Raw genomic sequence first — 12,607 nt, forward strand, 5'->3', positions numbered from 1 at the left:
AATTAGTATCCCTTTTTTTTTTTTTACTTTGCACATGTTCGGGTTTTCTCTGATGTAATTTGTCTAATGGAAATAGACTTTGACGCCTTTTGTTGAGGAGTGGAGGTTAGAAATAAAATAAAATCAGGTTTTAAGGGAAAAAAAAATCTTTCCTTTGGTTTAAATTATTTTACTCGGGTCAAAAAGGATTACTATTTGGACAGAAATCCCCCCTGACAAAAAGAACAACAAAAACACCAACCGACATAAAACCAATTACTTTATTGATGGTGCACTCAAATACTCTTTTGAGTGGTCAGTGGTCTTTTAATTATGATTATGCCGTTTTTGGCCAAAATCAAAAGTATGGTTTATAGGACATAGATTCAGACGTGCATGGATCTAGTCTAGATGAGAATGGAGCAGAGCAGGGAGCTCATGACCCCCCCCCCGTATTGTCTACATAACAAAGCTAATTTCTTATTCTTTTCAAATTGCATTTTTTTGTCTGCTCCTGATACACAACAATTTGAAAGACGTAAATACTCAGAAAAGCCCTTTTTAGCTTAATTTTCTTCATGTTTTCTCCTTCGTCAGAAAAATGCCACAAGAACATTTTAAAAACCCAGAAAAGATGATTTCCAGCAGAGGTGGAGGAAAACAGGTTTTTGGCTGAAAACAGTGTAATCCTAATTAAAAGACCACTTTAAAAATAGATCAATAGATGACTTTAAAGACGTTTATGATCTCGCCAAACAAAAGACTAACAACCACCACTTTCCTCCATTTCATTTCTGACTGCTCTGTTTGATAAGTGGCACCATTAAGTGTTTATGTTTTGCTGCAAGTCTAGTTGAGGCCAACAGAAATGAGCAAAGCAGTTCTAGAGAGTGAAGTAATGGAAATTAGTTAATCTGAGCATTGTTTAACAATGTGTTAAAGAAAAAAAAAGTTGTTAAATATTTCAGATTTGATTGCACGTTCAATTTTCTGATGTTAATGACCTCATTTCTAATCAAGAATTATTTATACAGCAGTCAAAATCCACAAATGGATACAGGTGATTAAAGTTCTTACTTACATCTAGGATGTTGTGGTGAAATATTCACATAGTGATGTATAGTTTGATGGTACAAATGTATCAATCTAATGCAACAGTTCTCTAATGTAGTCTTAATCATGCCTATTCTCAAACCGTTGATAATTCCTACAAATAACAAGCTTGCAGTGATAAAGAAACACAATAAAATGAAAGATTTAAAAGGATTGTCAGGCATTTACATGGAGACACACAGGATAAAAGTTTAGCGAGTCAAGCTTTGTAGTATTTCTAAATATAACGGAGTGTTTACTGCTCTGTTTTCACAACTCCTAGTGATGTATTGCACACTTACAGTTGTCAGCTTTATTGGACTTTTTCACATTGCAAGAGGTTATATGGAGACGTGCAACAGCCGAAGGATAAACGGCCCAAAGAAGATTCGGGACACATGACGCCGGAGCGCCATCTCTGATCAAACAGGCTGAGAGGGAAGGCCTGGGAGCTGGACTCCTAAATCCTGACTGGTCGCAGCTCCTTCTGGCGTCTTCCCCCTACATGGACAACGATGGAACCGAACCTTTCTGAACACCGGGGCTACAGCAGCCTCCTCATACGACTCGTGTGTTTCCCGATCTGCATGGCGGCTCGGTCTGTTGAGCTGGTCAGAACGTCCAGGACTTCATCCTGTCGCTCCAGCTCCGACTCGGCTTCCAGCGCGAGGTTCTTCAGTTGCAGCAGCATCTGCAACACACCCAGGATGTTTTACATGAAGGAGACTTTCTACAACGCCAAAAAGGAGCAAATCCGGTGCAGGCCGAACACACGGAGGGACGGGAACGGGGTCGTCGAGGTAAAAAAAGCAAATGAGGTCATGAAACAGAGTAAAAAGCATCAGGTTTTATTCAAAGCTCTCAGTTTGCCCATAAAGATAAAAGCCGGCTGAATAATGTCTGCAGATCAGAGCAGAGCTCTAAACCAGAAGTGATGCAGTAAAAATTATTTATGCAGCAGGTCTGATAATATCGCCCACTATCCCAGAAAAGAAACATGAGAATCTATGGAGTCAGGAGTTTTGGCTTCACTGTCGCGGGATCGTTCATAAACAATCCTGTTGTTTTGTGCTCTCGGCGGGTTTGAGGAAAAACTGCGACTGCGTGTCCGTGGTCTAACAACTGTGTATGCTACGGTTAATGGGACAGCTTAAATACCCCGCGGGTTGCCAAGCAAAGCCTAATAAACACTCACATCAAACCCCACCACCCGGGTTTCTAAACTGCGCATACGAAGCCCGCCTCACACAGCAGCTGACGTGATGTCAGTTTTCACTGGCTGCTTTATGTGGACATTTCAGCTGCGCACCAGAACGACCACGGGCAGCAGCCCGAAAAGCAGATAGGATGTCAGTTCACGCCAAGGAAAAAGCGCATTTGCTCACTCGAGTCTGTGACTTCACGATTTAAGGCGAGAGGACAAGCCTGAATCACACCATAGAGCTCACATTCACAAGAGCTTTGCTGTGTCAGAAATGAAAACAGGAAATGAATATTTTTAGCTTATATGAAGACTTATGTCAGGTTAGAAACCCCCGAGAATTAAATATTTAGGCTAGACCCGAGAAAAAGACACGTGAGCAAAATTTCCAAGTGGGATGGACTGGTAAAAATCCAGAAAATCAATCTCAACTGATTTTAGGGATGGATAAACAACAATTTTACCTACCGGTACATTACTTTAAAAAAATTTAAAAAAGGGTTTAATTTCTCATTTTCATTCAGTTTTTAGTCCTGAAAATTCTCAGAGTTTGTTAACTACTTTTCCAAATTGATTTAGGATATTTCAAACTCTGAGTGCAATACTTGTGTCACTTCCTGTCTCCAATTTGCCGCATCGTTTCCCAACAGCACCAGAGTTCACTTGCAAGCACACAGAAACCGTCTTTTTTTAGGTGGATCCGAATTGTTTGAAAGAAACAAACCAAAAAAAAAAAAAAGCCAGTGTGAACGGCCTGAAAGTTTACTCAACAAAACCACTTTGCATTAAAAAAAAACAACAACATTATTACCATAAAAGAAATCATAAATTGAAAAACTGTTCTTCTCAGTTATAAAATGACTTTGCTTTATGCTAACATATAAACAGATCCTAACTCTGCAGAAAAATAAACACATTTAATCTGATAATGTCTATAATTAAGTTGGCTTTGTGACTCACAAGTGATAACAGTGAATTAAACATCACTTAATAAAATTAAAATCCCGCTCCAGCTATACTTTTATTTATTGTAAACGATTAGGAGTTCATCAGAAACTTGCCTTTGAGGTGACTTAAGCCAGCTCAGACGTGGAGAATGAAGACGTTTACGGATCTATTTGACTGCAAGTGAATGCATCAGAACAGAGCGAAGCAGGGACTTTGTGCTCATTTAAGTTGCTGCGTCACATCAGTGGCTTGTTATCTCCTAAGAAATACTCATAAACGCAGTTTTAATCCAAAAGGATTTTTTATGCGTCCTCCATCATGTGAAAATGCGACTACGACATGTTAAATATTGATAATAATTCCATTAAACTGAATTTGGGTTACATTCATTTATTCCAGCAGACACAGTATTTGCAAAGCTTGTCTTAAAACACGGCACTTTTCACAGAAATGTAAAGTTTTCTCTCAAACAAACTGGTCAAATACATTTTTTAGTGTTTAATATGAGGGATTGACATAATATGGGCTTGTGTGTGTAAAATAAACAAAAGAATTTATTTGCAAAACGTATAAAACTCAGTTTATCCAGAGAATTGAGCTCTTCTACACTTCAAAATGATTTGCTCTGCCTTAAAAAAATACGTTTGGGTGGCATTAACCGGGCATTTGGGTGGCATTCTTCCGCACGTGTGCCGCATGAGTCACAATTATATCTAAAAAATACTTAGAATCTCATTTGCGTCACTGCGCAGGTCTTGCCACCACAGACTGTGTCTGTAACTACTCTCCCAGTTGTGAGGTTCTAGCTGGAAAGGTGCAGTAAAGTCTGACCAAATAACTCACCCTGTCGCTTTTCCTCTCTTAAAACCAGATTGGTCGCTGGTTTGTGGTCTCACCAAATAACATTTTAAACATACGGCATCAAAAAAAAAGGAAAATCAAATTGTGGGTTTGGAAAAAACAGAGTTTGGGCGAACCAAAGAGATTATTTACAATAACAACCAAGGACACTTTCATTTGTTACCTGATGCTGCTGTACATTGTGGACCCATCGAGAACTGTCTTACCTGCTTGAGTTCTTGGGCCTCAGCCTGACTCACAGATGGCTGGAGAACATGCACCTGCAATTGGGACAGCTCTCCTGCTGGGACCTCCACTGGGACCTCAGTCTCTTGGCACCTCTGCAGAAAAACTGACTCCATGGGTGGAGGTGATGAAGAAAATGCAGAGTGCATGTGTTGTTTGTGAGGAAACCAGACATTCAACTCAACAAGTGAGGCAATTGGGCTGAAGTGAATCATCTAAACACGTTTAAAGAAAAACACTAACAAAGATGACGAAATGTTTTTACATGTGGCAGCACCTTTGCAGTTTAAAAAAAAAGAAAAAAAAAGAAAAGATCTCTGCTGCCACCTAGTGGTCAAGATATCCACAGCTTTAGACTTTAGAATAAAAAAATAAAAAATCTCTGCTGCCACCTAGTGGTCAAAATATCCACAGCTTTAGACTTTACGATAAAAAAGTGCCTTACCGTCATTCAAGCTTGTCCCTTCTTTATCGCATGGAGATGACAGAGGAGTTGCTTTGAATGATGTGTATTCTTTTGTGAATTCAACCTTTTTCTTGTACTGCATCTCCAACACGGACATTGCTTCTGGCATTTTAGCAGAAAGGAACCGGTGACATATATCTGGTTTTCCGATGAACCGTTGTCGAACAGTAATCTCATATGGACTGTACACCTTGATTTCATCAACTTCGTTCCGTTCATATCGGTGAAGGAGGTGGCAGTTGGTGTCCCGTACCTCCATGGAGGACACCAGCACCAGCAAACATCCAGGTTTGAAGTCCGAATCTCCGCCTCTGGACACCACTGCCGGGATGCTCGCGATCACCTTGTTCTTGGTCGACGTCCCGCTTGAGGACGCCACAGCTGCTGCTCTTGCAGCATCTTCAGCCTTGGCCTCCTGTGCGGCCTTCCAGGGAAGCTTTCCGAAAGGCCACCACGAGGGCACCTCGAGTTGTGAGAGGAGTCTGAAAGACAAGTCACGTTATATTCAAAGAAAACAAAACGTGCTTGCAAAAATAAATAAATAAATCACTTCACAAGGGAAGAAAACAAATCAATAAAACAGATGTTTTGAATTAATTACTTATCAGCCACTCCTAAGTCCGAGTCAATCTTCTCCAGCCCCTGCATCATGCTGTCAAACTGCTCTCCCTGATGGCTGAGGACTTGACCCGTGTCCTCCAGTCTTCTTTGAGCCCCGGCCATCAGACTGATGAGCTCTCTGCCTTTAGTGGGATGGGGTTCAGCCCCTTGGCTCTCAGAGCCAGGCGACAGCAGGCGCTCCCTCCAGAAATGCACCAACACGTTATAGACTACAACCCTGTTGGGCTGTAGGGAACCAAACCAGTGCTTGGTGTTGCCTTCCTCCAGCACTGTAAGGGTGCTGAAGATGAAGCTGGAAGATTCCATCTTGATTTCCGTGATCCGGGACAGACGGAAACTAGCCAGATTCTCCCCGTTCTGGCTGGAGACGAAGCGCACCGTGGTTCTGGTGAGGGACAGGGTGCCGGTCTCCCACCTCTTCTCACTGTTGATGTAGTAGGAGCCAGGCCAGTTGTGGATGGGGAAATCTCGACTCATTTTAGTACAAAATTAAACTAAAAAAGAAAAAAAAATCCCAAATAAATTTACGACGTATGATAATCTAGTCAATCCACTTCAGTGGTTGGAGTGTAAACATCCTTCTTTCCGTGTGTAATCCCGTCAGAAGAGGACCTCAGATAACGCCTTAACTTAGTCGTCACGCACAGGGAAATAAACTATTCGAAAACAGCAATGTTTCAATGTTTTTTCATTTGCTAAATGTAAACCTTTTTACAAAATATCAACCGTAAACACTGGATGGGAACATGTGTTTTATTTCCTGCCCAGATCCTATTTGCTACGGAAGTGACGTCACGATCTAGCACGGCTGTGTTTATTGTCCGACTAGAAAATTGAACTCGCGCACGACAAGGCTATGGACACAATAATTGCTCAAAACAGGGCGCTAATTTGCGGTAAATGAACAGATGTTTGCGTCATAAGCATGACGGAAATGAAATAATCGATCTATTAGTGACGCAAGGAAACGCGGTAATTTTATGGCGACTTGTAATAATGGAAGACACGAGTGGAATAGCGTTTAGTAAAACCATTGATTATTTATTTTTTAGGTTTCACTTCACTGTGATTACATATTAGATTTCAAAACATATATTATATTTACTGATGACAACCCAGTCTTGATGCTTTATCTCAGTTCCATGCTCTAACATGCCAGCCGGGCTTGCTAACTAGCTAGCCGAGCTTTTGTTTACCATCATGGACAGAGAGGCGTACCGTTACTGCAGCAGCCTGGTCAGCATCCCCCGGCAGTCCTATGAGCAGTTCTGGTCCTCACACTTCGTAGACTACATCGATAAGGACATCAACTATTCGAAATTTTTAAAGAAATATTTACTGCCCAACCGGCCCTGCGTGTTTTCGAGAAAGTTCACAGACAACTGGAAGTGCAGACAGCAGTGGGTAACAGAGGAGGGGAAGCCGAGTTTTCAAAAATTGCTCCAAGACTTTGGTAAATTAATTAAGACTGTTGTTGTGATGACGTCATGAATATATAGTGTATGTCAGCTAATGCCTGTCTGTTTTGAAATATCAGATGAAACTCTAGTTCCTGTTGCAAACTGTAATGCAAAGGAATACAATGCAAACCCCAAACAAGTGATGCAGTTTAAAGAGTTTATACACTATTGGAAGGAATACGTCCAGAACGGTCACTCATCCCGGAAAGGATGTCTTTATCTGAAAGACTGGCACATGGCAAGGTATCCTGTGTCTCAGTTTTACATTGAGAATTGCTGATGTATGTGATTCTATACAAACGATCTGCATTAATCATTAAAAATGTCCAACAGAGACTTTCCTGAACATGGTGTTTATTCAACACCAGTATTCTTCTCCTCTGACTGGCTTAATGAATACTGGGATACACTTGAAGTAGATGACTATCGGTTCGTCTATATGGGCCCTAAAGGGTCGTGGTAGGAAGAAATCCAACAAAGTCTCAGTAGAATTTGCGTCAGTCAGGCGTGTTTTTCTTACGTTGAGTTTTGTTTTCACCAGGACCCCGTTCCACGCCGATGTGTTCCGCTCCTACAGCTGGTCTGCAAACATCTGCGGCAGAAAGAAGTGGCTCCTGTATCCTCCGGGTCAGGAGGACTTTTTACGAGACACGCACGGCAACTTACCCTATGACGTTACATCGGCTGAGCTCCGTGACAGCGGTCTTTTCCCGCGCTTTGAAGAAGCCTGCCAGCCTCTTGAAATCATTCAGGAGGCTGGGGAAATCATGTTTGTGCCAAGTGGCTGGCACCATCAAGTTTATAATCTGGTGAGGACTGTCAAATATATCAAACATTTTAAAATTTGAAATATTGTATTAAAGAGGGTTTATTTTTTGTGCATTCCTAAACAAGACAAGCCGTTATTTATCTCACGATGGGGACATTCTTTTGTCTGCAGCAGCAAACAAGACAACAAAATAACAAAAGTGACAATCAAATTAATCATCATGGTTACTGGTGTGTGGCAGCAAGGCTCAGCAGCTCTGCCTTTTCGTGTTCTTCTAAATGCAGGTTTGTTTGTTTTTTGTCCCAGGAGGACACCATCTCCATTAATCACAACTGGCTAAATGGCTGCAACATTGATATCATGTGGCAGTTCCTCCAGAAAGAGCTGTCCTCTGTTCAAAAAGAGATAGATGAGTGGAGAAATACAATGGACTCATGGCACCAGCACTGTCAGGTACTGTTCACAGCTTTTTTTTCCCTTTTTCTTTTGAGACATTCTGAGAAATGCAGCAATTTTACGATTGATTGTCCTTTTTTTCAGGTCATAATGAAAGCATGCTCAGGCATCGATTACATAGAATTTGCATCTTTCTTGAAAATCATTGCCGAAAACCGGATGGCCTTCCTGAATGCTTGCACCTCTGGTGATTCTTCCGACTATGCACGGCCCCTCTCGGAGACCCTGACCACACTTGGACCTTACCACGCTGCCTTTGACCTACAAAGAGTGGCTAACATCATCGAGTGCCTCCTGTGCAACGAGGATTTCAAACAGCTTGATCACTCAACACTGACTTTGCAGCCAGAAACCATGTTACAGCAAATCCAAGACACCATACAGTCCACAAGGGGGCAGCATCTCCTTTATCAGGAATAGTTGGCCCCCTGGTTTTAATATTATCTGGTATTTGCTTGAAAAATAAAAAAGGTGCCAATTTTTTTTGCTCCGAGGAATATTATTGAAGCTTGACATGATTTGCAGTCAACAATTTGGCTTCTGAATGTCTTTGTTTTTGCACTAAAGGTATAAAAATAAAAACAATAAACATTTTTTTTGTTACTATTACTTTATTATATAAGAAAAAAATCACTTTAAAGTTTGTCACAAACTCAGAAACTGCAAAGCTGTTTGATAAATAATGCAAATAACAAGAAAAACTTTCTCTAGTGCAGATAAAACAGTGTAACCTTAGGATTCGGTCAATGAGGAATCTGTCACATGTGATGGACGTCACATTTCAATAACCCCCCCCCTCTCAAATGACTTTCACATCTTTGGGCCACCAGTCTGGCACTGAGGCCTCAAGCGTCACGGTGCTGTCGTCCGAACATTTGAGCGTCAACATCTCTTTGGCGTGAGCTGTGCGGATTAGGCTCAGACCCAGTTCTCCAACCCCGGCGCGGTGCTTCCCAGCCGCCTTACCCGACTGCGTCTGGAGTAATGTTTCCCCCTGAAGGCCTTTAGGCGGAGATGACAGCCGCACTGGCATGAGGCGTTTCCGTACCACACCGGTGTGATGCGTTCTGGCTGTGAGCTCTTGGCCGATGTAACAGCCTTTGCTAAAGCTGATGCCCTGCATGAAGACGAGGTTCGACTCCAGTGGTAGTGCCACTCCAGGAGGAAGGTCTTTCACTCCCTCAGGAACGCCTGAGAAAAAATGACAGCCGATTCACATTACTGTTGTGAACTCTGATATCAAGACAGGATTCTTAATTTATTAAAACTTCACCAATCGTTTTTGTTCATACCTATTCTATAGCGATGTTTCTGGTACTCCTCTGTGTCGCCCTTTTCACAAGGTACAATGAGATCCAAGGGGTCTGTTTCCCTCTGTAACACCAGTCTCCAACCCATCTGAGAAGTTCGGGGATCAGCCTCCCATACCAGAGCTTTCTCAGGGGCAGAGAGTTCAGGTTGACCGGCCTCCTGGTCGGGACGGTTTTGCAGGGAAAGCACGGCCCACACAGAGAGCTCTGGACAGGGACTAATGCTGACCTTTCTCCTTATCTTATAAACTCTCAAATGTCTTAAAACCGAGTCGTGAACTGTTGTGTCACACTCCAGGAAAACACCCAGTCCTTCAGCTTCTTTCATTCTGAAGGAAAAATACAACCAGAACAAAAGTCTCACTAAATGGAACATTATCATTTGTAATCATCAATGTCCTTTTGCTAAAAACAGACAAAAAAACATGTAAATCTGGACAACATGCTGCATTCAAGTGCTTTGGTGAATATTGGTGTTGAATTTCCTTAAACTAAGAAATTATCTGCTTAGATGTAAAGCATATTGTCAAGTGTTTCCTCAGATAAACTTAAATATATTTTAATAAAAATAGAAACTGAAATTCAAATTAGGGAAAAACTGATCCCACCAAATACGCAAAACAGTTTCATGTACACAATAGGGCTTTACTTCAACTCAAATAGAAGAAAAATAAAGTCAAAATAGTTATTCAAGTATAAGTATAGAAGTGTTTGGCTTAATAAATATACATGCACTGAATAACAGTTTAGCTTTTGGTCGTTTTTGAGCTTTTTTCTCTCTACTTTTCTACATTTTATTCTGTTAATTTTTATTTAAAACTTTTTTTTGTGGCAATGTTGAGATCAATCTATTTAGTGCAACCCCAGCTTTTTTTTTCCTGCGGATATAATTTTATTTTATTTTACAATAATTCCACAGTAAGCCTGAAACTGAAAAACTCTCAATATATTTTGTCATTTGTTGTTTACTGCAAAAAGAAAACATGCAAAACATGAGATAAGACCGTTTTTATATTTTATAACAAGGATTAAACATGTAGACTATGTATGACATACATAAATCTACAAAAAAAGAAATACAAGGTCAAAACATTCACAAACTGAAAAATAAAACAAAAAACAGGCGCAGCGCCATTTAAAGTTCCATAGATTTATTCCAAGGGGATCGCAAACAAAAATATAAACAAACATTACTGTAAATGTGCGTGCAGTTCAAGATATTAAATTAATATTTAAGTCATCTAAATAAAAAACAGTATTTTTTTTTTATGTACAAGGTTGTGCAACATTAGATTGTTTGCTGATCTTAACTATTCCAATGTTAAAGATAATGTTGATTAATAAAGTAATACATGAATAAATAAATTGAAAATATAAACTGAAGTGTTCCTTATAAGTAACGGAGTAAATGTGTATTTCTTATTTTAATCGAAGAGCAAATTGAGCTGCTCAAAGACTGAGAAGCCCTTTTTTAAAATAAAGTTTCATTTGAAACAGATGTGACGTCACTGCCACAGTTTCCAGCTGGTGGCGTTTGTCTTTGCTCCGCATTAATGCGTGGACGCACCGCGTGGAGACCTTTTCCCTGGCGTGAACCGTGTCAGGGCTGTGAAGTGTCCACAGGTAACTCTCACCTGTACAGCATGACGTCATACAGCGTCCTTCCTTGCACATTCAGCATGTGGGCGTACATGGCGGCTGCCTGTCCCGGCTCTTCCAGCAGCCCCATGTCGTTCGTGATGAGCCCCTGCAGGAACGGGCTGGTGTCCGTCCCGTGGATCTTCAGGAGGGCCCTGTGCGGGAGCGGGTAGCACACGAGCTTCGCCAGGTCATGGCTGTCCGCGCTCTGGCTGTACTTGTTGTTGTTGTTGCTCCATAAACAACAGGCTGCTGCGGCGGGCAGACCGGCGCGTTTTCTCGCGTGGACACCGAGACACGTAAACACTCCGCGGGTAAACGGCACGAGCCCCATGTTTTGTTTTTGTTTTTTACAAACGAGTGTATGAAGACGTTCAAAAATACTCACTACTGTGAAGCAGCGACCCCCGACACGACGAGAACATTTCCGACGGACGGATCCATTTTGATGCCCCACAATGCATTGCTCGATAACAGAGGAGCACGTGAGCACTCGGTTGACGTAAAAGGGGGCGGGGCAGTACTACCCATTGAACATTGTGGCATCTGAAATGATGTTAAATCTTAAAATAAACAATTTATATAAAGTTTAAATGTTTTGTTGTAATAAAAAATATAAATTTATTTTCTTTTTATTATTATTATTGTTATCATTGTTGTTATTAGTGTTATTATTATTTTCTGACAAATAGCAGTCTAAAAATAAATCAACTTTGATTAAGATCATTACATAAATGTCTTTTCAAAATAATTTCACTAATTTCAGGCAAATGTGTTTGATCTCTGAGTCATGTTCAGACTCAATTGAAATAGGTTCCTTAAGAAGGCATCACATCTCAAATAGTGATAATAACAATAAAACAAATAATGATATCTAATGTGCCAAAGACACATTTTATTTAACTTAAAAATTTATCTTTGAACGCTGGAGTTCATTTGTCCATTTTCTTAACCCACTATATCTCTTTTGGGGTTAAGGGGTTGCTGGAGCCTATCACAGCTACAGTTGGGCTAAGGCGGGGCATCCAAAACACATTGAAGGTTGTGGACCAAACAGGGTAAACCTATGTTGAACACACTAAAACTAAAATTTTAAAACTTAAAAAATAGACTGAAAGTATTATTCCGGAAGAAATCAACTTAAACCTTAAATGAATTATATTTTTATCTCCATAAAAATATATCATTTCAAAATTATACATGTTAGGAATAAAAGTAAACATTAAAAGAAAGACAAAAAGCAGTGACATTTCTCTACTCTTATGGCATTTTATATTAAAAATAAATGTACATTTTAAATATACCATAATGTTTTGCTTTCCATAAAAATATATATCCTGTCAAAATTACCCAAATTCAAAAATAGAAAATAAAATCAGAAAAAAATCAATCAAATTTGTGCTTTTTCAGCATTAAATCGAATTCTGTTTTCTTTGGTCTTGGGTCATTTTATCAAAGCTGGACATCCTGGCCTGGCATCATTTTCTGTCAACAGGTCGGTTTGTGTTTGGTGTGAAGATATGTGTTGTGGAGGTTCTCAGGATGGACTGCAGGTGCTCATCAGTAAAAAGACACCCGTGG

At 40.4% G+C, this 12,607-nt stretch overlaps 3 protein-coding genes across 3 annotated transcripts; 1 reads left to right on the forward strand and 2 right to left on the reverse strand.

The window, feature by feature from the left end:
* Positions 1 to 13: 13 nt before the first annotated feature.
* Positions 14 to 6,713, reverse strand: snap47 (synaptosome associated protein 47). The gene is made up of 5 exons (XM_020711165.1): positions 6,612 to 6,713; positions 5,374 to 5,887; positions 4,752 to 5,254; positions 4,288 to 4,412; positions 14 to 1,762 (listed from the first exon to the last, which is right to left on the reverse strand). Exons 2-5 carry the CDS (start codon positions 5,868 to 5,870, stop codon positions 1,616 to 1,618), a joined length of 1,272 nt encoding a protein of 423 aa, XP_020566824.1. The 5' UTR covers positions 5,871 to 5,887; positions 6,612 to 6,713; the 3' UTR covers positions 14 to 1,615.
* jmjd4 (jumonji domain containing 4) lies at positions 6,222 to 8,660 on the forward strand. Its single transcript, XM_004079409.3, has 6 exons — positions 6,222 to 6,846; positions 6,931 to 7,096; positions 7,187 to 7,312; positions 7,395 to 7,662; positions 7,929 to 8,075; positions 8,163 to 8,660. Exons 1-6 carry the CDS (start codon positions 6,594 to 6,596, stop codon positions 8,496 to 8,498), a joined length of 1,296 nt encoding a protein of 431 aa, XP_004079457.1. The 5' UTR covers positions 6,222 to 6,593; the 3' UTR covers positions 8,499 to 8,660.
* Positions 8,661 to 8,669: 9 nt separating this feature from the next.
* Positions 8,670 to 11,539, reverse strand: iba57 (IBA57, iron-sulfur cluster assembly). The gene is made up of 3 exons (XM_004079410.4): positions 11,023 to 11,539; positions 9,371 to 9,717; positions 8,670 to 9,269 (listed from the first exon to the last, which is right to left on the reverse strand). The coding sequence occupies exons 1-3, from the start codon at positions 11,358 to 11,360 to the stop codon at positions 8,878 to 8,880; spliced, it is 1,077 nt and encodes a 358-aa protein (XP_004079458.1). The 5' UTR covers positions 11,361 to 11,539; the 3' UTR covers positions 8,670 to 8,877.
* Between the last annotated feature and the right edge of the window lie 1,068 nt (positions 11,540 to 12,607).

Source organism: Oryzias latipes, chromosome 17 (genome assembly GCF_002234675.1).
Source record: "Oryzias latipes chromosome 17, ASM223467v1".
Taxonomy (NCBI): domain Eukaryota; kingdom Metazoa; phylum Chordata; class Actinopteri; order Beloniformes; family Adrianichthyidae; genus Oryzias; species Oryzias latipes.